General features: G+C 45.1%; 1 protein-coding gene and 2 pseudogenes across 2 annotated transcripts; 2 read left to right on the forward strand and 1 right to left on the reverse strand.

The window, feature by feature from the left end:
- Nucleotides 1-5,126: 5,126 nt before the first annotated feature.
- FAM84B (family with sequence similarity 84 member B) lies at nt 5,127-10,978 on the reverse strand. 2 transcript variants are annotated; one of them, XM_011360817.2, is made up of 2 exons: nt 10,523-10,978; nt 5,127-9,975 (listed from the first exon to the last, which is right to left on the reverse strand). In XM_011360817.2, exon 2 carries the CDS (start codon nt 9,874-9,876, stop codon nt 8,944-8,946), a length of 933 nt encoding a protein of 310 aa, XP_011359119.1. In that variant the 5' UTR covers nt 9,877-9,975; nt 10,523-10,978; the 3' UTR covers nt 5,127-8,943. The 2 variants fall into 2 exon arrangements, with proteins under 2 accessions (XP_011359119.1, XP_011359120.1); XM_011360818.2 differs by having other exon boundaries at nt 10,509-10,978.
- On the forward strand, nt 7,112-7,230 carry LOC111740202 (annotated as a pseudogene).
- A 10,050-nt stretch (nt 10,979-21,028) lies between the features above and the next one.
- On the forward strand, nt 21,029-21,147 carry LOC111740226 (annotated as a pseudogene).
- Nucleotides 21,148-23,878: the final 2,731 nt, after the last annotated feature.

Below are 23,878 nucleotides of genomic sequence, written 5' to 3' on the forward strand. Positions count from 1 at the left end.
CAGGCACGTCATTTACAATGCTGAAGAAAGCAAAAGGGCCCTGCAGGGAAGTGTCGCTTAAAGCTTGATAAAAGTAGCTGAAAATAGTTCTTAGTTTGGGGCAGGGAAGCAATGAAGAAAGAGAACATGTCTTAAGCAAAGCTACTCTGTATGATACTATGATGGTGGTTACATTTGTCCAAACCATAGAACGTACAATGCGAAGAGTGAAACCCAAAGTAACCGATGGTTGACAGAGCTGTGTCAGTGATGGTTCATCCACTGTAACAAGTGTACCACACTAAGAGCCATGTCGATGGTGGGGAAGGCCGTGTGGTTGGGAGAGGGGGCATTTGGGTACTCTTGGTGCTTTCCACTCAATTTTATCATGAACCTAAAACTCATGCTCTAAAAAATAAAATCTATTATTTTTAAGAATTACTAACAGTAGATGCTGGCACAAAGAACTGCCACCATTTGATGCTTTATGACTTTCTAAACAACCTTGCTCTTTCTGAAATATAAAAAGAAATATTAGAATAAATCATGCACGTCCACTGAGATAATAGGAGAATTCTCTCCATGGTCTATTGGCCCATCTATTGGTCTAGAGTAGAGCCACATAGCAAAGAAAAATGTACTCTGATGTGGAAAAAAAATCAGTGTTCGAAAATTAAAAACAAACAAAAAAATTCTACTTTTCCAAAATAAAGGAGATACAGATTAATCGACTCCTATCATCTTTCTCCTCATCCATGACCCAGATTTGGTTTGTAATATTAAAGACCATAACAAAATTTACCAGTACAAAAAGAACAAAATTATGTATAGTCCCTACTTTTCACAATAAAAGCACTCCCTAAAATTCAGTCATCTTATTATTATTACCATTATTAACTTTTTCACATTTATATATTACATGGATGAAGTTTAAAATTATGGCCAAGGAATTAGTATTTAGCAGTATTAATTAATTATAATGAAGCAGAGCAACTAGCAAATTCTATAACCATCTCAAAAGATAAAGCTGCACATGGAATCTGGTGAGAGACTCCTGTTGGAGTTGGGTGCTCCACACACAGAAACACAGATCCAGGGTCCTAGTATGGTAAAGGGACTTGCTCAAGGTCATACACCATATTCGTAGCAGAGCCATTTGTGGCAGAGCCAACAAGGCCACCAGGCCATAACCTAAGTGCACCATGATGCATTAGATTGACTTTATCTCATGTAAGCCGATGAATAGCCCCAGGGAGTGGGCACCTCTAGTGGCCCATCTTCTTAGATAAGTCACAGTAGCTTAAAGAAATTACGAACCTGCCCAAGGCCAAGTTATGGAGCTATGATTCAAAGCATGCCTGAGTGACCTTACCTTGGCCTGAAGGGGGAAATGGAGTCACAAAAGGGAGACGAGAAGAGAGGCAGTCTGAGCAGGGACTGGCACCGTGCTCAGCCACAAGGAGGGTGCGGGTAATTATGGGATGGCGAACATTCACCCCAGCTTGTCATTGTTACCCCTGAAAAGGATGTGAAATCCCTCCTGGCTGAGAGTTGCCTCTCTTCCTCTTTCTGCCTCTTCTTGCCGCCCTGAGTCACTACCTAATCCATTTATTTGTTATTTATTCCTGGGGGATTTCGGGGTAAGCTGCTGTGCCCATTTCTGTTCCCCAGGTCTCACGGCCTCGAGAGATGCTGCAAGGAGGCATGCTATTCAGATACTGCTGCTGCATGCTAGACGTTGGTACAGAGTAAGGTATTCTCCACAGGTGAGGAGGAGGGAGGGGCAAAGGGGTACCAGTGGTCAGGTGATGCTTTGGTGGATGAACCGCAATCTGGGGCTTTGGAGACCAGCATTCCTGTTCCAGGCCAGAGCTGTCATTTATCAGCTGTGTGACCACGGACAAATCACCTCATTTCCCTAAACCTGTTTCAACTATAAAATGAAAATATTAGCATCTGTCCAGATGGCTGTTGTGATGACAAAAATAGGGCCATGCAGGCAAGGTGACCTCATCATTTAATATTATGAGTGCGATATCCCTTCTTATGTCAGCTTTCCAGCACCTGGTACCTTCAAAGTTCTCAGGAAATATTCGTTGAATTAATGAGCAAACATAATAAAATGTATAAACAAGTTAAACTATTCTTCTACTAGAGATTCAAGCTCAAGAAACATTTCAAACACTACAGCAATGGCTAAACAGCTGATGTGTTAACTAGAGTTCTTTCTTATCTTACCAGTTTCTTGTATCTAGCTAAGACATTTTCCAAGACTAAAGAGAAGAGTACCTCTCTCTTCCAGACAGTAACTTTGTTTATTTTGAATAAGGCTTTTGAACACATACAATAGCCCAGATTGTCTCTAGTTAATCCTAACACCTACCGATCTGGGCTTTATATGCATCGTTTCATTTTGTTTTTACAATAACCATTTGAAGGAGACACTATTTTAATAGTCCTATTATATAGTATGTATTCATTAGTTATATTATTTTACAAATACAACTGAAGTGCAGAGTTAGGTGAGTTGACTGATGTCATAAACTGCACTGTACAGAGAAGAAATAAAGTTTCTAGGCAAGTACATAACTACTCCCAAAGTCACCAGCTCAATAGTAGGCCAAGGCCAGAGTAGAGAAACCCAGGTAGTCTAACTGTCAAATCTTAACCACTAATCCATTCTGTATGCCTAGATCAGATCCTCTCTCGACCTCTGAAATTATAAATCCTTGAAGTTATGAATTTAAAAAGAATGCACTGAATAATCCAACCTTGGCAGTTAATTACATCGTTGTATACAAGTTTCTCAAAGAAAGTAGCAGAGACCTCATCTTATGAGTCATTTATGGCCATCCTCCATGAGGCATGAGAGACTGTATTGCAACAGCGGCTTGTGTTGGCCAACTGAACAAAATAAATTCTTCCTCAATCACGATTCCACAGCTATGGCGAACAGGCTGCAAAACTTCTGTTTCATCTCTGCTCCCACGCGGCCTGGCCTGCACCACTTCTCTCACTCACATCAGGCAAGGGCCCGAATTCACCCTCTACTTCATCACTCGCCTGGCAATTTAAGTCATCAGTAGCATTAGCAGCAGCACCTCTAGTTCTGGGAGAGGGAAGGACAGTCACTCATCTGCTCTCCCTGTTCAATCCAACCTAAAAACCATTGCTGTTTCTCCCTCTGCAAACCACAGTCATGAGATCACCTTGAGAAAATGAGGGCTTTCTAGTCTAGCAAACCCTGACCCCGAATTCATTTGCTCACTCAAACTCTGAGTGAGGGTCTCTCTGCCTGATCCTGCCTTAAGTGTCGGAGATACACACATGGCTTAGATAATGTGTGGTGGACGGAGACCTCAAGGAGACGTGACTGCTACTGGAGCATGAAGCAAGGGCATTCTGAAAGCACTCAACGTTTGTTCATTCATTCACTCCCCAACCTTCACCCTGAACTAATGCAATCAGTGACCGCTCTGAAGCATCTGGCTTTCTCCTGTAAGTTCAGCACAAATGGTTCTTCCTCAGAGAACCCTTCTCTGAGTCAGATGGAGAGACATCCTCCCCCACACACTTTGTCTATATCCTTCATTACACCTATCACAACTGTAATTAAATATCTTCTAGTGAATTTCTTTTCCGTAAGCAATTAGCTACCTGCCTTACCTATTAGATGTAAGTTACGTGAGGTCAGAAACTATGGATCTAGTTTATTAGGTTAGGCACTGGGAATTTAGAAGCCTCCTAGTTAAGTGCCTCGTGAATATTAGTTATATTAGTTACATCTATTCTCCATCAGCATCTGCACCTTCAGGTTTTCATCTGATTTCTCCAACGGGAGTACTCCAATTAAACCTGCACACATCTGCTGTTATTTGAATCCCTGTCAACCATCAGCATTTACAAGGCCACCTTTTATTATTATCTGTCCTCTATTAGGGATAAAATTAATTTCTCCTTAGAAACAAGCTCAAGGACTGTCTCTGAAGGTTGTTTTTTAACTTGTTATGTTCTAGTACCTAGGTTAGGGCTCAGCATCCTTTACCCCTCCATAAATAACTTAGTACTTCTTGGGATTGCAAATGCAGACATTAACTGTTCTTGCATTTACTCTGCAGATAAAATTGCTGTATTTGTTCAATCAGCAGTTTTTCCCGTAAATTCAGTAAAAGCCTTTCTGCACATATTTTGGGCCTGTTCATTTTGGAGCTCCTTTTAAACACTTCCAAACATGTCATTTCCCTACATGAAGCGAGCTTGGTCCACTTAGGAGAATTGGGAACAGCAGCCCACACCCCAATCACCCAGGAATAAATACACGCTCTGGATTAGGCTTCTCTCCCTGTACTTCTTGTGCAATGAGAATCATGATAAATTCCAGGGGAAAATGATCTCACTGCTGCTTGAGCTCTCCATAACCTTCAGCATTCAACTTTCTTCCTTTTTAAAATTCTCAGAGGATTCCGCTGATAAAACTCAGGCTTTTGAACTTCACAGGATGGTGGTAGCAACTTCAGGTGCTCGCCTAAGAAGTGCTGGTGGCCTCCCACACATACCAGTCCTAGATGCCACCTCTGCTCCTCCTTTACCAATTGCTGGGACCTGCATCCCTTTTCATGGCAACGGCGCCCCATGATCACACTTACCCGTCTTTTGTATTTAAATTAGTTGCTGAGCCCATTCCCCTTGTCTGGGATTCTGAGTCCATCTAAAACGCAACGTGGGTTACTGATTTTAATCTCAAAACTCCACAGTGCAGATTCCAACTATGAGTGTGGTTTCCAGCAAAGTTTGCAATAATTCTGAAAATCGACGTGTATTGAAAATTTATGTTCACGAGACATTTTTCGTGAACGCTGATAGCCTAGATGCAATGGGTGATTCTCACACGGTAAGCACAGGGAAAGCTTTCAGCCACTAATTCATCAAAATGTTTACTGAGCAATAAAAAGATACACACTAATATTCTCAGAAAAACTGCAGGTAGGCTGAATAGCTTGGATTTGGACCAAAAAGGGCAGAAAAAAGTTATTCACGTGGTAAAAATATACCTAAGTTCAATTAACTCTAATAGATAGTTTATGGGAAACCTTCATAGCATCTTTCAAAAGGACTTGACAGATTTTAATAAGACAGTGAAGAGGAAATGGTTTAAAAGATGTCATCGATCTTTTATTTAACTAAGTAAGCACAGCCCTTCATTTTGAAGGAAATGATACAATTCCAAATCAGTACCTCCTTCTCAAGAAGGGGTATGAGAACATAACATTGATTTAACATACAATCTTCAACAAAAAATAAAGTTTACACAATTCACTGGGAAATAACATACATGTGGAGTTTGTTAGTTAATGTGATTCTCCATGGGTTTCAAGTATTAATAGCTAAAAACAAAACAACATAATGAAACGTTGAATAACTAGTCCAGTTTATAGTTACCCTGATTTAAAAAAAAATTAATAAAATATAACTTTCCAAACAAATCCATCTAATGACCATGATCACACTAGATGTTATTCTAATTTATAAAAATGGTTAATCACATAATATCAGGAGTCTTCAACACAGTGGATTCCATTTTAAGAAAAAAAAGATAGAAAACATGTAGTTAATTTTCTTCACTCTCCATAGCATATGTTGTATAAAATTAAAGTTTTGCTTCCAAAAATATGTTTCCATGTGGTTGTGGTGTTGTCTAGCAGTGCTATTTGGGCCAGAAGCACCAAAGACATGAGAAATTTAACCACTGAAGTGTCATTTTTCATAAAAACTAAAAATTTCCTTAAAGGTCTGGAGTAAAGTCTTCTGTTAGGCATTTTAGTGCTATAAAGTTATTTTAAATTAAATGTGGAACGAGAACTACAAAAAGTTGAGTTCTTTCGATACAAAAAATTGTAGCTGAAGTTGTGGGCTCCTTTGCCATACATAAGCAGTCTCAATAAAATAGTTACTCAAGTAAGAAAATAGAATTTGTCTGATTACATTTAGCATACGTTCCAGTCGGGTATCCTGCTTATCCCTGCCAGAGCTTCTGAAGAACTTTGAAATCGATATTTCTTTCCTTCAAACAGCAACCATAATTCACAGTACAAAATAGTTCTAAAGTCTTAATCTTAAGGAGAAATAAAAATTATTAAATGTGTGTGTGTGTGTGTGTGTGTATATATATATATATATTTTTTTTTTTTTTTTAAGTGCCAGGTGTAGCCATTACCTGGCATTAAAACTCAGTTATCCACAACACTGCCATCTTGAGGAAGGAGCAAAGAGTTGATCTGATTCTCCTTTCTTGGCACCTTCACGGGTTGGTTGTTGCTTTACCTGAAGCTTTAGAACCCGAAGAAAGCTTCCAATGGAATCTCTGTTCCCAAGTATATATTTCACATCTCTGGCGTCCTGTAAAAATACTTGCTTTACATGGGAAGGCAGCGTCTGAAGTTGACCTATTTCCTCTTCTAGTTCATTTTCAAGCCCTGTTATCAAAAACCTCTTCTTTAGAGGCAGGATGCTGCTGTTGGCGTAGACCTTTACAGGAGTTCTTCCTTCATGCTGAGACTTCTTCTCAAAAAACAGTTCATTTGCAACAACAGGTAGTCACTGCTATACCCCAGTATGACCAATGACATTCACTTTCCATTCGAGGGCAAAAGAGGGAGACAGAGATGGGGGAGCGGAAGGGCTGGCCAAGCCGCCCAGAGCTGCTGGACGGTACTGCGCTGTTCTTCCTCCTTCCTGCTGTCTGCACACTGGTCATTACTTTCAATTTTCACTACCGTGTTAAGCATAAAAGAAATCCAAATCCATTAGATGTAACAGGCTCTCTTCAACATGGCTTTACCCGTGTTTATCCTGCTCAGCTTTTCCATGAGCGAGAGAATACAAAGACAAAGCGGGGAGATTTACAAAACCAGATCTACATTTCCAACAGGAGACCGATGTCGAAGTCACAGACTGGGGCTGAGCGTGGTTTATCTTTAACAAAGTGATAGGACCTCTTTGGTGATTCCTATAAAAACAGGAAACACAGCTAATGCCCTGTAATTAAATGTCATGTTGAAGTGCTATGAAGGTTTTTCAAAATTATGGCCTCAATTTCCAAGTTTGAAAAAAAGTATACGAAGAAATCCTTCAAGTCTATGGCCATGCCACCCTGAACACGCCCGATCTCATCTGATCTTGGAAGCTAAGCAGGGTTAGGCCTAGTTAGTATTTGGATGGGAGACCACCTAGGAAGACCAGGTGCTGTAGGCTTTTTAAAAAAAGAAAGAAAGAAAGAAAAATCCTTCAAGTCTTGTTGCCTTGATTTAGAGATCTTCAGGCCGGGTCTAATGGATGACCATGGCTGTAGAGCACTCAAGTATGAAGCTACTCCCACTGTAAGAATTAGGTCACAAAATGATTTGTTCAGTGTAATCTCTCATGACTCCCAAGAGAAAGAAAAACTTTACTCAACTTTTGAGACAGTATTAGGTAATGCCAGTGTGCAGCATTCTGAAATTGAGGGTGTGAATCATTAAAGAGCTCACAGGAATACAAGAGACAGGTTGTAAAAACTCTTTTAAAGCCTCATAGTAAAACAAACAGCTCGGCAACAGATCCAGACAGTATTGGCCAGCCTGCTGCCAACAGATCCCACGATCATAACCTGTGCTTTAGAACTGTCACCAGATTCGGCACTGACTACACCAGGTGGCATTTGTGATTACTTTCACCTCCCTTAATTGAAAAAGCATTCCGAAGGGACTCCTGCACTGTAACAGGACTTTGCATCTTGAATTACGTGTGCATCAAGTGTGGCTACCAAAATAAATACTTATCATTGAAATATGCTTCAAGCCTAAGATTTTACCAGTAGCAGAACAAAAGTGAGAGGGATGGGCCAGTGAAGGAAAATTAAAATTCACAGGACCACTACCAAAGCCTTATATTTTTAAAAGGTTATACCTTCACTGTTCAGGAATGGGGTTCAGTGGAGAGTAGGAGTAATTCACTAATTCCTGCCAAGACAACCCTGTTTGGCTGCTTCTGTAGTGGATACTCTATAAGGTGGCACCAGCCAACCCTATGTGTGACCTGTGGATGAACACAGCCAAGCAGGTTTGATCAGATCAGAGACACAAAGGGCTATTCCCTTCTTTGATGACAAATAACACGGCGCTAAGTGCCTACAATAGCAGGCAAGAAACAAAGGCGGCCAAACAGAACCATAACTAATCCTTCCCCTAGCTGGCCCATGACAATGATTACTTGCAACCTGGAAAGTGAGGGTGGAGGAGAAAGCAGGAGACTCCACTAGAAGGCAGCTCCAGAAGATGAATTACTTGGGGATGGGGAGGGGGGAGGTAGTAAAGTCTTTGTTTTGTAGCCCAAGTTTACTTATTTGCTACACTTCACAGGTGGCTGTTTGGTTTTGGTCTGCTGCTCCCAGATCTGGTCCTAGTTTCTTCAGCTTGCACCCAGGAATTCCATAAATCATCCCAGCCTCCCGAATCCCACACACAGCTCCACAAGGGTAGCAGACAAACGGCCCTCTGGCCTTAGTATAGGGCATCCTCCAAGCCTAGGGTAGGAGAGAAGCCGGGAGGGGGCAATGGCAGGCACTGGTACTCTGAACTTTTCTGCACCCCCGCGTGCGTACAAAGAGTCGATTTTGGACCCAGGTCGAACAGAGATTAACCGTCAGGCACGTCCACAGTTTGCCCCACCTCAGAAAGGAAGACGTATCTAGAGGGCAAACAGGAAGTGCCCCCAGCCAAAATGCTCCTACCTGCTCCCTCTCCTCCTCAGTCCAAGATAACAAGACCAAGCTACAGCTGGCTGTGCCTTTCACGAACCCTCCATTTTCCAACTGGCCCAGGAGCCCAGAAGGAGCCCAGAGGGTGGTGGAGGAGGGAGGGAGAGGAGAGAAGGAGCAGCGCCTGCTGCAAACAGCTCCCTCTCACAACTCTTCCTCCAGCTCGCCGGTCACTGCACCACCACCTCTCGGTCCTCCTCTTCCTGGCCGGGCGCAGGGGGGCGCTCGGGAGGCGGCGTAGTCCGCGCGGCGTCGCTGTCGCCCTCTTCCGGCTCGGCGGGGTGCAGGTGCATGGCGAGCTCCTGCAGCACGGCCGCGCGCCCTATCTGGTCGTTGCGCCGTTTCTCCATGATCAGATCCTCCAGGCTCTGGAACTCGAGCGTGTGGCTGCGCTGCGCAGAGAGCTGGATCTGCAGCCGGTAGGGCTGCTTGCCGATGCGCAGCTCCCCGCCGATCTTGAACTCGCGCTTGCCATAGCGGCACCAGGCGGCGAAGCTCTCAGAGTTGCGCCAGCTCAGTTCTCGCTCCTTGGCGCCCACGTGCGCTAGCGCGTTGCGAACCACCGTGCTGGGACTCAGTGGCTTGTAGCGGTACAGATCGTTCACCACGCGGCCGCGCCGGCCCTGGCTCGCGTCCGTCAGGAAGCTATTGCTCACCTCCAGCCGGTGCAAGTGCACCACCTGGAAGTTGCCCACGTATACCGCCCAGTGCGGGTACTGCGCCTGCGACACGAACTCCACCAGGTCTCCAGGCTTGCACTTGTTGAGCAGGTTCTCGGGCGTGTAGGTGCTCAGCGCCGCGGAGCCGGGCGCGAAGCTTTTCTGGTAGATGCACTCGTCGCGGTAGAACACGGAGCACTCCACCTCGTGCAGCCGCGGGTCATAGGGCTGCGGCGGGGGAAGCTGCGGCCCGTCCCCGCGGTCCGGCAAGCCACCGCCATCGGGCCCCTGGGGTGGCGGTTGCGGCTCCACGTCCTCGTCGTCATTGGAGAATATGTAGGAGACCCCGATGCGAGGCCCGTCGTCCCGGTCCACGCCCGTCGGGTCGGCGGTGGGAACTTCCTTATAACTTAGGTGGGTCAGTTTCTCCACCTGGTTGCCCATCACGCTGCTGCTCACACACGTTCACGCCGCCGAAAGGAGAGAAAGCGAAACCACCACTAGGGTCATTGGCACAGGTCCCCGGACAGGGGCTGAGACCACCTGTTGGGAGAGGAAGGCAAGGAAGCCATATAGGAGCCCTTCCGTGTAAAGGACGATTTGTTAAGAAGGGGAAGAAAGGTTCGGGTCGAGCACCTGGTGCCATTCTACGGGAGTCTCGGATGTAGTGAGCCTTTCCTCATTTCTCCACCACTAGGGTCACGGTCACAGGAGGCCGGGCAATTCCAGCTCTCCCCCGCCCCCAGCCCTTCACCTCTCTCGGGCAAAAGCCCATTGCATCAGCGGCTCCTACCGCTTCCGCCAGCGCCCTACCTGCCAAGCCCAGGCAGGAGGGGATAAGGAAGAGAAACTTTGTTCCAGTCCCCCCTTTCTTAACACCCCTTTCACCCAGGACCCTAAGTTAGCCCCTGAGACGACACCTCCCTCCCCCACAAGCCTCCTTCCCCGGGGAAACCAGCGAGGATCGCGTAGTACAGTCCGGGGAGGTGAGCCACCCTACCTGGCTCACCTGCGGCGCTTTTTCCTCCCGCCTTGCCCGTCCCTCCCCCGCGCGCCAGCCTTCTAGCTCGGGTTACCTGCGCAAACTCACCCGCCGAGAGGTGGAGGCCCTGGAGAGCGGGGAGGGGCTCCCCGCCGCACCCTGAGACTTCTAGGGCGACTTTGCAGGTGTGGACCTCGCAGTACCTCCTCTCCTGGCGCGGGCAGCAGCGAGACTGGACAGGGGGGAGCGACGCATGTCTTGTTCCCGCGGCTACGTAGCGCCTCAAGACTCGAAGGTAGGGGGGGCAATGCCTGTTCACCCCGCACCTCCTGCCTCCTGCTGGGGCTGCTGCGCCCCCTCAACTGGCTCTTGGGGGAGGTAGGACGCGAGAAGGAGGAGAAGGAAGAAGCCTGGCTGCTGGACAGCCGCAGCTCCCGCTCGGGCCCGGCGAGCAACAAGCGCGGGAGCGGGAGGAACGGGATTGTAGATCCGGCTCCAGGCTCCCCGGGAGGGAGCGCAGCCCCTGGCATTTAAAGAGACAGGCGCTCGCTCCCGGAGCCTGAGTCTTTCCCAAACGGCGCGGAGCCTCTGGGATCCCCGCCCCCGCCCCGCCCACCCGGGCTGCGGGGCTCCGCCCAGTTCACGCCCCCGCGCCGAGCGGGTTTAAATCCCACTGGTAAATAATCTACGGGCAGGCTGGGCCGGCAGTCGGCACGCAGGTGTCTGCCTCGGCCGCTGGAAGCCTCGCTTGCCGTTTTAGAGGAAGGGCCTGTAGCGGGGTCTTCGCTACTTGCTCAGTTCGCATGTTTCCGAGCTGTGGGCTTTAAAAAGAAGTTGTAAGGTAAACGCCACCTGCCAGTGTACAGATGGAAGAGGGAATAGGACTTTGCTGTTTGTTTCCTTACCCCTTCGCCTCTTTTTTTTTTTTTTTTGCCAGAGTACCCGAAGAGGGAAGAAGTCATTATTAGGAAACAAACAGACGTCTTTTCTTTTCTACAGTGTACTTCTTGCCTATGGTCACAGAAAAGATTTTGTGACTGGGACAGCTGAAGAAGTGCGTCAGTTTAGAAGTATTTCCAGAATGAGTGCTGTGAAACTTCGTGGTAGGAAAAAAAAAAAATCACAGAAAGGAAACAGTATAAAACAGAAGGAAGACTTAGTTAATGGCTTGCTTCCAAGACCTGCGCTCTGTTTATTAGATGTCCCTCGAAGTTAGGACAAAGTTGATTTCATAACCTCCACTGTTTCCAGTTACTATTTGGTCAGGTAGTGAGAGAAAGCGTTCAACTCTGGTTGTTTTTCTTGGGGGTAAGAGATGTAGGAATTGCCTAATTGTCCTTAAAAAGAACGAATTCGTAGAGGCCCCCGGTGGATCTATTTCCTTCCTGCTGATTTACAGAAGGAAGTGGTGACGAGAGAGTATTGCCTATTAACCTCCACCGCAAGAGGAAACTTCCTCCCTTCCCCCTGCATGCTGCTTTCATTTTTTTCTACCTAAGATGTAGACTACCAAAGTGTTCTTTCTTTTTTGAAAAAACCATAGATCTGAGTGGTGGTAGAGGGTTGACAATAGAGAAGCTTAGGTATTCACTGGAACACCCAAACTAATTCGCAGTGGAATTAAAAATGCAGCCGAAGACCCCCTCTCCCCCGTTTTCCATCACTGTTTCTTTTGACTAAGCTTTTCCAGGTAACACTATTATTTATTCAGCGCGTATACCAACTAGTGGAAACAGAAATATACTAACACTCCTGCAATCCTTTTCAGTTTGAGGGGAAAATAAATCAATCTACTTGTGTACTTTTGAGCCTGTACAGTCAACACTAGCAGAGTTGTGATGGAAATTAGTCCTTCAGCAAGTCTAATATCACAGTATAAGTTAGATCCAAAGAGACTTCTGTGTGCTTGCTGAGCAGACCAACTTTAGGCAAGTGTGACCAGATGAGTCCCTGCCACCACCTTTTGACCTTTTCTTTTGATAACAAAGGCCCCTGGGGGTTACTGTTACCTGAATAGTATTTGTCACTTACGTGTGTTCATATAAGTACTCATTTCACAGGGAGGAAGAGTTAGGCTTAGAAAGAAAAAGGCAAACTTTGCGATGGTCAGCAGTGGTAGATCATTGGGTAGGTTTGCTGGTGATGAGAGAATCTCTAGAAGGACACATTAGTGTGACAATTTGCAGCCAGCACTCTGGGGTAAAGATCTAATAAAAACACCATGAAAAATAATATAAACAGAGCCACTCCAAAGTAGAGTCGGAGCTGCCATTTTAGGGGAACTGCCTTGCAATCTTCTTCCTCAAACCTAAGGAATGTTAAAACTGGGCAAAACAACCTTTAGACTGGGCCTAAGGCAGCACTGTATTCCAAACAACTGTTCTGTCTACTGGACTGAAGTTTAAAGACACTCTTTAGAATTAGAATCACTATGTAACTTATCTGCATCAACAGAAATTCCTTTCTTCTATTCAGATTATTGTAGTTAGAGAGGTGGGGAAGCTTTGGGGTTTCAGGGTTGTCACCTTGGCTGCCCTACGGAAAATAGACTATAGTGGGATGAGAAAAGAGGCAGGTCCCATGGAGGAAAGTTCATTCCATGCAGATGGAGCCTAGTGAGCAAAGGACAAAACTCCTGAAGTCACCTTCCCCAAGAGCAGCCACTCAGTAAAGAATTGTTAGTTGGATTTGACTTCTCAGTGATAGGTAGCTTTATCGCTTTTTCAGTGACCCACGTGTCATATCCCACTCACCTCCTCAGAGAAGGCACTCAATAAAAACAAGTCGCATTGAATGCCAGTTAGTGACTCTCACAGGATCTTGTCCAGGACAGTGGGGAGTAATAGAGAATTGAGATTCTGCCTGACCAGACAGAGGCACCGACTCTGCAGATATGGTAGAGATCTCGGTTTAGATGGCCGACTCTGCAGGTATGGTAGAGATCTCAGTTTAGATGGCCACCTCTAAGAATGTGTGAAAAAGGAACACAAGGGCAGAATTATGTGATTAGGCAATCTGGAGCTTTGCTTGTTCCCTGGGCTTGGCCCCAGGCTCATGGCGGCAGCAGATAAGCTGAGTGAGTTTGCTGAAGACAGGTTCCTCCATGTCTCCCTCATACTGGGAAACTCCCGGACTTACCTGTGCCTGTTACCTACTCTACGGTTTTGTCAAGACCTCAGGAGGTGAGAGGTAGGAGAACGGAAACATGACCCAGGTTGGGGTCCCGCCTGCCAGTTGCATGACCTTGGAGCTGTGTCTTCTCCACTCCCAGTCTCTGAAGTGGCGCTGTTGATAACTGTGAATCCTTAAATGAGACAGTGTCTATGGAAGGACCTTGTAAACCCTAAAGGTGGAGTAGATGCCAGGCATTATTCACACACCTTGTAAGAGCCAGATGATGATTTTAATATGGGAAAGAAAGGATGACTGTGTAGTGGGCAAAACCTCTTACGAAATCACAGATCTTGTTTTTTACATTCCTGGATAAGAATACAAAAGCTCAGGGATATGAATCTTGCCTACTGGGAGAGGGAGAAGCTGGATTTAAATCCCAATCTGCCTGGCCCCAAGGCTACTTTCCGTTTTGTGTCATATGGCCTCCGGAATATGTGTTTGTTTATCCAGCCACTGGGCAGTCTGAGGACCAGGGGACTGGGATGTCTTCTGGATGTAGAGTGACCAACTTGTCTTGGTTTGCATAGGACTATCCTTTTAGTTTGAGCACTAAAAGCCCCATCTCCTAGCCAAACTGGGACAGCTGGCTGCCCCACGTGGATGACTTCCTGTCCTCTTTATTGCCTTTCCTGACCAAGAGCTTCATAGACTCAGAGCCGGGGTGTTGCCAGGGGTGGAGCTGAGAAGAGGGGAACAAGAGAGACAGGTGCTTTTGTCCAGACCTGACTCTCACAAGGGGCCTCCATTTCCAAACTAGGTTATATATACAGCAGCAGCTGCATAAACAAGGCCAGCCAATACAAGAGACAATAATCGTTAGAATCTGCTTTTGGCATTTGTTTTTCTTTTTTTAATCATTCTCTGCACAGGAGGTGAAGGCTGGGCCTGTCTCCCCTTTGAGTGGAACTGTCCTGCAGCTGCTCTCTCCACCCTCGTGGCTGGCCTGACTTGGGCTTTAAAACCCGCATAAAGAGTTTTGCACTTTGGCCGGATGACCCCTAGACCTTCGAGTTAAGGAAAGGAGTCCACAGGCTTCTGAGTGCCATCCTTTTCTTGGGCTTCTGTATTTTATTTGCTTTTCCCCTCAGATCACCAGAGCAGGCTCTCTCAAACAGGCTGGGCCGGAGCTAATCTTCCCGGTGGGTGGGGGTGAGAAGGACATGTCCTGAGAAGGGGTTTGAGGCTGTCACCCACCCTAGATCACCAGCCCTCCATGCATTAATCCTGTGGCTAAAGTGTAAGGAAGCTTTTAATCTTTTTCCGGAAGAGGGCTCACCAGCGGGAAAACACTGAGGCCAGTCCCTCCCAGAGACGGGCTGTTTTAGGAGGCCCCTGCCATCATATTGTTGATGTTGAACCAGAGTTTGGTTTGTGCTCAGGAGTCTCAGTGTGTAGCTGGGCTCCTGCAGAAGCCTCATGAAAGATGCATCTCACCAGGTGGTTCCAGGGGAGAGACTGGCTTAAACTACAGCTCGACGAATCCAAATATTGGCATATCTGCAAATCCAAATGTAGGGATTTCAAGAAAAATAATCTAAATTCTGAGAATCTTATTTTGCACTTCTTGTGCGAGAAGGGGAGGATGAGCTATTCAGAGAGGAGACAAGGCTGTCAGAACCAAGAGGCTTCGGCAGAGCCGGACCAGCCTCCTTTTCTTTCCTTGGGCATTTTCATGCTCACATGAGGGAGGAAGGCAGCGCTCGTTCAGCACAGCTCTCTGCGGGACAGATTAGGGGGACCGGCCACCCTGTATTTGGGGCATAGGGCTCAACAAATCTGGTGGTTCAATTTCTGTCTGTTCTCCCCAAACCACTTCTAGGCCTGGGGCCGAGAGATTTGCTTGGAGCCCTCACCCACTAGTCAATTCACAACACAGCAGCCCCCAGCAATCCTGCAAGACTGTAAGCCAACGCGCAGATCGCAGATCACTCCCCTGCTCAAACCCTCCATGGCTCCTTAACTCCCTTGGAGAAGGCCAGGATCCCTAAAATAGCCCTCAAGGCCTTGGACTGCCTCTCTCACTACCTCTCTGAAACCCCCTCACTCACACTTCCAGACTCACTGGCTCCTTGCTGTTCCTCCCCCATAGGGGGCGTGCTTCTTTCCCAGGCACTAACATTCGCTGTTACTTCCACCGGGGACACTTCCCCGCCCCCCTCCTCCACAGGGGTGTCTTCATGGAGACTCAGATGCTAGCTTCTTGGTAAGCCTCCCCTGACAACCCTATTTAAAATTTTAAGTGTCCTTTCCTATCATCTTTCCTGCTCTATTTTTCTGTCACTCAACTAACTTATCACCTTTTAGTATTCTATATAATTTATTAATTTAGTTTTGTTCCTCATCTCTCCCAATTAGACTATAAACTCTGTGAAGTCAGGGTACCCTTATTTTATTCATCGAGGTAACCCCAGCACCCAGAACGGTGCTCAATACATGCGAGTCTCAATAAATTACAGTTATATGAAAAAATAGAAGGGCTTTTTATGGATCATCTCTATTCATCCTCACAATAGCTTTAATGATGTAGGATTAACTCTCGATTTAAAGATGGGAAAATTAATTATAAGATTCACTAAATAACTGTGGCGTGCCAGGCACGGTACAAGGCAGTCGAGTTTCAGAGGGGTTAAGAAGGTGGGTCCAGGTAACATAGCTAAGTTCACCCAGAAATTATCACTCTGCACCATCCCACGTGGTAGCCACTCCCCTCGTGTGGCTGTTGAACACCCGAAATGTAGTTCCTCTGACCTGAATGTGTTGTCAATGGAAAGTGCACACCAGTTTCCAAGATTTAGTAAAATACAGGAAATACATTACTTTTTCATGTTGATTACATGGTGAAATTGCAATATTTTAGATCTATTCAGTTAAACAAAATATATTATTAAAGTTAATATTACCTGTTTGCTTTTACTTTTTTTAATGTGGCACTATAAAATTTTAAGTTACGCGTGTGGTTCGCACTTGGCTCTTCTAGCTATTTTTGTTACACCTTGTATCTCTATTTTCAATTATATTATCTCTTGGACTCTTGAGGGCAAGAGCACAGTGATTATCTTTCCTGAAAGGATAAGAGCAATAATATGCAGAATGCATGAACAAGTCTCAAAGATAGTAACCTACCTGTTATATACTGACTGTTTTTGTCCTCGTAAAAATTTACATGTTGAAGCACTGCCCCCAAATGTGATGGTATTTAGAGGCAGGGCCTTTGGGACACAGTTAGATTTAGATGAAGTCAAAAGGGTGAAGTACCCATGATGGGTTTAGTGTTCTTATAAGAGGAAGAGACACCAGATCTTCTTTTCTCTGCCTTGTGAGAACACTGTGACAAGGTGGCCAAGAACCAGGAAGAAGGCTCTTACCAGAACCCGACCATTCTGGTACCCTGATCTTGGACTTGCAGCCTCCAGGACTGTGAGAAAATTAATTTCTGTTGTGTAAGCCACCCAGTCTGTGGAATTTTGTTATGGCAGCCACAGCCACCCAAGACAATACCTAAAGACTAAATGTCTCTCTCCAAAGGACAGTAAATCTCCATGAAAAGCAAATGGAAGGTAGAAGAGGCCTCCAGGGCTGGTGTGTCTTCAGTACCTCAGTCAAGCTGACAGCTCCCTGCACACACTTGAGAGCTGGATCTGTGAAGAAGGAATTCCCAGTGTAATGGAAGTGGATGAGGCTGACTGTCACAGAGCCAGGACACTCACCATTAATATTATCGAGCATATTCTTCCTTCCCGTCCCTGCCAACTGAGCAGTCTTTTGAGAGGCATTTGGCTGCCCAGGTAGACACGCTTATAAAGAAGACAAATTGACCTGGTGGTTACATTTTTGTCAATAAGTAAGCTAGAGAGCTAATTTTATTCATCTGACTCTGTGGGCTGGGTCTGTCAGCTTTCAGTGGGTTGACAGAGTTGGGTTTTTGAGACTTCAAGCTTGAGGATCACACCTCAGATGACAGAGAATTCATAAATTGGTAATAAACACAAATAAGATTGTAGCAGCTAACATTTATTGAGTGCTTACTGTATCCAACACCATTCTAAGAGCTTTATATGTATTCGCTCATCGAATCCTCACTGATGAGGTAAGCATTATCATTATTATCCTCATTTTACAGATGAGAAAGCAGAGGAATAGCAAGTTTAAACATCTTACCCACGGCCACACAGCTAGTGCCCCGCAAAGAGTCAGACACGAGGCAGTGGCAGGGAGTGGTGGTGACCTCCGGCCACCCACCTGGCTCAGACAGTAACCAATATGGCTGAATTCCTTTGTCTTCACACCCCACATTCTCCTTGGTCCCACCTGAGGATGATGAATATGTCACCTGTCACCTTTTCATTCATTCATGAGTCCGACTCTTCACCATCCTTCTAGCCTCATCCCCAGACAGTTTCCCAATTGCCCACTGTGTTCCAGCCACAGGGGTTCTTGCTTCCCTGTCCACACCCAGCCTGCGATTGCCTCAGGTCTTGACCTAACTGTTCCCTGGGCCTGGAATGTTCTTCATCCCACTCTTCACAAAGCTAAATCTTTTGCGTTTTTAATGCCTTCAATTAAGTCCTTAGGGATTTGCTAACTAGGGCCTAAAATCCAATCCTTGCCCTGTTACACACCTCACACTTCCTCGGCCTGTTTGTTTCCTCCATAACACTTATTACAATTGATAGTAATTGTATTTGCTTATTTACTTATCATTGTCTGTCTCTCCAGAAGCCTCGCCTTTGATGTGTCACTGTGGCTCCCCCATTGTTCAGTGTAGCGTCCTGCACACAGTAGATGCTTAACAAATATGTACTGAGTAAATGAATCCTTCTTTGCATTAGCCCAATATTCTCATTCTGTATGGGCCAAGAGAAACATTTCTTCAAAGAGTGATTCTGAGCTTCAAGTACGTGCTCAGGTTTGCAAAACTAAGATGTTAAGTGGAACCAGGAGGAAGCTGCTAAAGTAAAATGGATCACAGAGAAGAAATAGGGAAAAAAAGAAGAGGAAAACAAGGGCCTGTTAAGAACAAATATCAGGAAATGGTTTTGCTGATGTACATGGCATGGGGGCTCGATTTCCAGTTTGTCCAGTGAGTTATCTGGCTGGACCTCAGGAGTGAAAGGTGGGATGGCATTCTCACTTCACACGGTGAGGATTTACTTTCAGTCTAGCCCTGCCCTGGGCCCTGTGGCCAGGCTGAATGTCCAGTGCTGTACACAGCAGTCTGCCGCTGTGCCTGGCAATCTGGTTCTGGGAATCCTTATTGAACTGTTACTTTATGCCATCCATCATTCTCACATGCTGTCCAAAGGGCCTAAAATCCAATCCTTGCCCTGTGGTTACTCAGGCCCCATCACACCAACTAGCTTCTACTGAATAACTTAGTAGACGTTCAGTAAGCGTTTTTGAAGTGATGGATTAATGAGTGTTAGAATTAGGCCTTTGTCTTAAGAGTCCTAAGAGCAGTTGGGGATGCCAGACAAGGGATATTTAGTGAATGAGCCAAAGTATAAGTATATAAGCTGTGTTTACCTAACTGTGCAAATTGAAGGGGCTATAACCACTCTGCGCATAGCTATTACAAGAGAAGAAATAAAACATTTTTGCTCTATCTCTCTTCATTGGTTGGGGCCCTCAAATTAGACTGAGAAAAGACAAGATTAACAAGAGAAGAGAAAAGCAAATGGAAGTTTACTAACGTGTATCCTGCATATACACACAGGAACACTTTGTAATTAATAGATCAAAGAGGTGGTTAGAACGCAGGCTTGTCTAGCATCTTAGCAAAGAACAATAATTTTGTAGAGAAGTGACAAGACAAAGTAAAAGGACTTTGAGCTAGTGATCGCAAATTGCGGGAAGACAAATATGTGGAGAAACTAATGGTAGATAAGGGCTGGTTAGATAAGGTTTGTTTGAGTTGACCATTTTTCAGAGCCATCTTGTTTCCAATGATAAGGTTATTATTCCCTTCCTGGAATAGGAAGTGAGGAAGGGGACACCTTAACAAGGGGACTTTATGTTTTGTTTTCAGGTCTGTAGGGAAAGGGCAGAGAGCTTTTCTTGTATCTGTTTCTTCTCAATTGCCTTCAACTCACAATAATCCTTGTGCCAAAATGCATATTTTGGGCTAGCAGGTTATGCTACGTTTTACTATAAACCAGCAAAAAGATGAAATCTGGTCTCTGAGACAGCAGAGGGATTTATTCTATTACTATTCGTAATCATTACCTGATTCACCTTCCCCACAGCTTCACCTGGCAGGTTCTATTATCATCCTAATAGCCATGTTAGAGCCGGGGAAAGTGAAATGTCAGAAGTGACTTATCCCTATCCCAGGGCTTCCAAGTCAACCAACCAAGAGGATATGGGCCTGGGCAGATCTGAATCTAAACCCCACTGGACATGGCACCTTGGCCCTCCGACCATTATTTGTCACACTAATGTCACCAGTAACAGGAAGGAGCACCTTGGTAGGCAAAATGCAGCCATTAACGATTTCTTTTTCCTCTTCCTCCTTCTCTAAGCAGGGCATACTTCACCTAGAGCAGCTAGCCCAAGGGTTTCGGTCTTGTTTCTTAGAATTTAGTACACCCACACTGGTTTCAGAAACAGACTGACAGAAGATGGCCCCATTGGGAAAAGGAAGCTGAACCTCCTAGATAAGGATAGCCCAGGGAGAGGAGAGAAGAAACAACTTCAAGATCCTGACTAATTTGAAGGAATGAATGTATTACCATGGGAGGGTCTGAGTCATTAGATCTTTGGGGACATGCCAACTGAGATAAATCAATTGGATTTCAGCGTGCTATATCAAATCACTACATTCTTGCAGGCACTTAAACAGACGCCAACCTGAGCATAACGAAATCTGCCATTTGGGCAGGGTCAAAAAAAAATTCCCATTGCCACCAGGCAAAACCCTCACCTACTGATTTACGAAGTCCTGCCCAATTGTCAGGGACTAGATCAACACTTACTAATACTGTTTTCCATTGTCCACAAGCCCCAGAGGCTCCTGCCTCCTGACTCATTATGTAAATAATTACAGGCAGAATCTAATAGTCATTTAACTGGTGGAACACTATGCCTTGAAGGTCTCCAGTTAACTGGATTTCTGCTTAACTGAAAGTTAAATAAAACCTGCCTTGTTTCATCCCCCATTATTGAAAATCTTTCTAAACTCTGTTAGTTCACTCACCTGCCTAAGTTTCTGAAGCAGAATGAAAATAATAACATTTTCGCTTGATGATCAGACATCTTGCAGTGCCTTGGGGCACTATTCAGCCTAGCGGTTTAAATTAAAATTTCACTGTTGGTGTAGACTTTTGTAAGAAATTAAGCTCCAAGTTGAAGAAGAAATTAATTGAATTTGATTGAAAGGAGTACAGTACCCTGACTTCCCAGTGCCTAGACGAGTGTCAGGAGCATTATCTTAAATATTTTTTTGTCTATAACCATGCTAGCCTGAGCAAGCCCGATCCCGACTGATCTTGGAAGCTAAGCAGGGTCGGACCTGGTTAGTACTTGGATAGGAGACTACCTAGGAAGACCAGGTGCTGTAGGCATAAAAAATAAAAAAATAGGGATTGTAAACTGACAAGGTCCTTGCAATCTGTGAGATCAACCAAGAGTTACCTCACCTAAAAAAAAAAAAGAAAGAAAGAAAATTTTCTTTCCAGTGCTGATAAAGTCAATAATGCCTGATATAAATTTATGTTTTGCAGATTTTTTTCTAATAATAATTGTATCTGCTCTTTATTGATCTCTAGGGATTGCTCCAGGTCTTGTGATAAGCCATTTGCATGCTTTATGTCATTTTGTCTCAAGTTATCACACAGTAGGTGAGTTTTATTTTACAAATGAGGAAAAAGAGCCTCAGAGAGGTTGAGTGACTGGCAGAGGTTCTAAAACTAGGAAGAGACAAACCAGAACTCAGATTACTTGAGGGGTTTAATGGATGGCAGTCTCCATCTGCAGGTGAATAGATATGTAGGAACTCCCCTAAGACTGGAAGGAAAATGGAACCTCTAGGAAATGGGAATTGAGGTGGATGGGGACACACACACACACACACACACACACCCATAGTCCTAGCCTCCCCATCTGTTAGGAAGCCAGTACAGTGTAGAAGTTTAGATAAGTGATTCTCAAATGATCTGTAGGGAAGGACTAGACTGTTTGTTTTGTTTATAATTTCCAACTTTTGATGAACTGAAAGTTTTGTAAAATAACATAGAGATATATTACTAGGAGAATGAAATGAAAATTAAAAAATAATAATAATGAAGTACAAGCTCCTTTTTATTATTGTTATTAGATTTAGCAGATATAAAATAACTGTCAAATAGTTATAAAATTTCTAGTGGCTCACTCCCAATTTCTGTTCTTCTTTCTCTGTGGACAGATAAACCATTGGTGGATCAACAGAGGCGCTCATATCCCACTTTGAGGCCCCAGGGCACTGACTCTTGCTTCTCCAAGTGTGGCCTTTGAACTGGAAGCGTGGGCCGTACCTGGGAGCTGAGCTTGTTGGAAATGCAGCATCTCAAGAAATCTCAGGTCCCACCTCCAACCTGCTGGATCAGAATCTGCATTTTAACCAGGTCATCAAGGGATTCTTGTGTGCGTTAATGCTTAAGAAGCACAGATTTAGGCATAGGTTCTGAAGTCTGACCACTTCTTTTAATCAAGCTCTATCTCTCATATCTGTGTGATGTTGGGCAAATCACTTAACCTCTCTGTGCTTCGATTCCCTAGCCTTAACAGTAAACCCCTTTCCAGGCTATTGTGAGCACTGCTGAGGCAATACACCTGGAGGGCTAGAGCACTTGATGAAGCCCAGCCTCAATGGAGCCTAGCAGGCTAGGTAAGGGCTCCCTAGCTATTGTTGTTATTGCTAATGCTTTTTTTTTTTTTTTTTTTAATTCCCTAGGCCATCCTTGCTGTCTTTGAGGCTTAGGCATCCAGGCCCAGGATGTTTCCTTTGAGGGTTAAATGATCTGTTAGCTGTATGGAGGGTTTCCCTTTCCTCTGCCTGCTCCATGTTATTTAAACGGCTTCTGAGGCCATTTAAGCCCCACTGGGACAGGTGCCTCATTCACTCAGGATCATCCATTCCCACTGATCATCCCAAGTGGGATGAGTCTGCAAGAGGCCCTCCAAACTGGTATGTTCTGGCTTCCTAGCCTATCCAAGATGGGTCTCACCGTGGCTTGGTGGTTCCTGCTGGCTGACTGAGCTACCGTGACTCAGCTGGGACAGAGGACATACACCGGGGTGGTGGGGTTTCTGTGGCAGCAGTGACTCCGGCTGCTCTTTTTCTTTTCCTCTGTTATCTCTACAGATGAAAACCAGTGAGTCCTTTAGTGAGACTGATGATTCTGTGAGCTTGAAGCCAGGAGAAGGCAGCAAAGAAAAGTGAACAGTCAGCCAAGTAGAGTTTGCTGGAGATTTACGCAGAAACCTACCCGCAGACACAGGGCTGCTGGATTTATAACAAGGACGGGATAATTTGTTCTTTCTTGTGTGCTCAGATAAGGGTAAACAAATTTCATGCTGTGATGTAAGCCCCTATCTGCAGAAGTCAGGAAAGATTTTCTGCCCTATTGCCAAATTGCGTGCTCGACAAATTATCCTCAGGCTTATTTCTTGGTGACTTCCATCTAGAGGTCATGTGGGGCCCAGTGGTAAAGGTAGAAGGGCGTGCCTGGGTGCAGGGGAGGGAGACTCAGCATTCCTGTGCCTCTGGAAGCGTAGACATAAAGTGGCAGCAGCACTGGTGATACTATTTAGAACATTCCAGAGAGACGCTGGGGTGGCTTTGAGTAACCGTGTGATCCTTGGGCATGCATGATTGAGGAAATATGCCAGGAAACGCGTGTTCCCATTTCAGCCCACACTTGGCCTTGGTCCACACCCACCCTAGACCTGACTCTGACCTTATATTGTCAACAGCCGGTAGATAAGGGTTCTGTGTTCCCAGAGTTTCTCATTATACCTCCGCGGAAGGAAGTCCTCACTGAGCTGCAGGAACTGGCTCTCTCCACCACACCTTCCTCTTCTAGAGGACAAAGGCAATATTTGATCATCTTTACGTCCCTTATGCACACACTACTCTATATGTTCTAATGATGTTTACAGAAATAAGAAAGCAAGCCAGAACTCTAAGGGTGAGCCTCTTTAAGAAATACAGGAATGCAACTTTAAAGTTGGAAATTTATCACTATTCTATAATATACACTATTTGGTTTTCTGTGTATGTTTTGTTATAATTCTAATTATTCTATATGTTATTCT

The sequence above is a fragment of the Pteropus vampyrus genome, unplaced genomic scaffold, assembly GCF_000151845.1.
Source record: "Pteropus vampyrus isolate Shadow unplaced genomic scaffold, Pvam_2.0 Scaffold59, whole genome shotgun sequence".
In the NCBI taxonomy this organism is placed as follows: Eukaryota; Metazoa; Chordata; class Mammalia; order Chiroptera; family Pteropodidae; genus Pteropus; species Pteropus vampyrus.

Excerpts from the sequence above, each read along its gene's own strand:
- FAM84B (XM_011360817.2), bottom strand. The coding sequence starts at position 9,876 with ATGGGCAACCAGGTGGAGAAACTGACCCACCTAAGTTATAAGGAAGTT.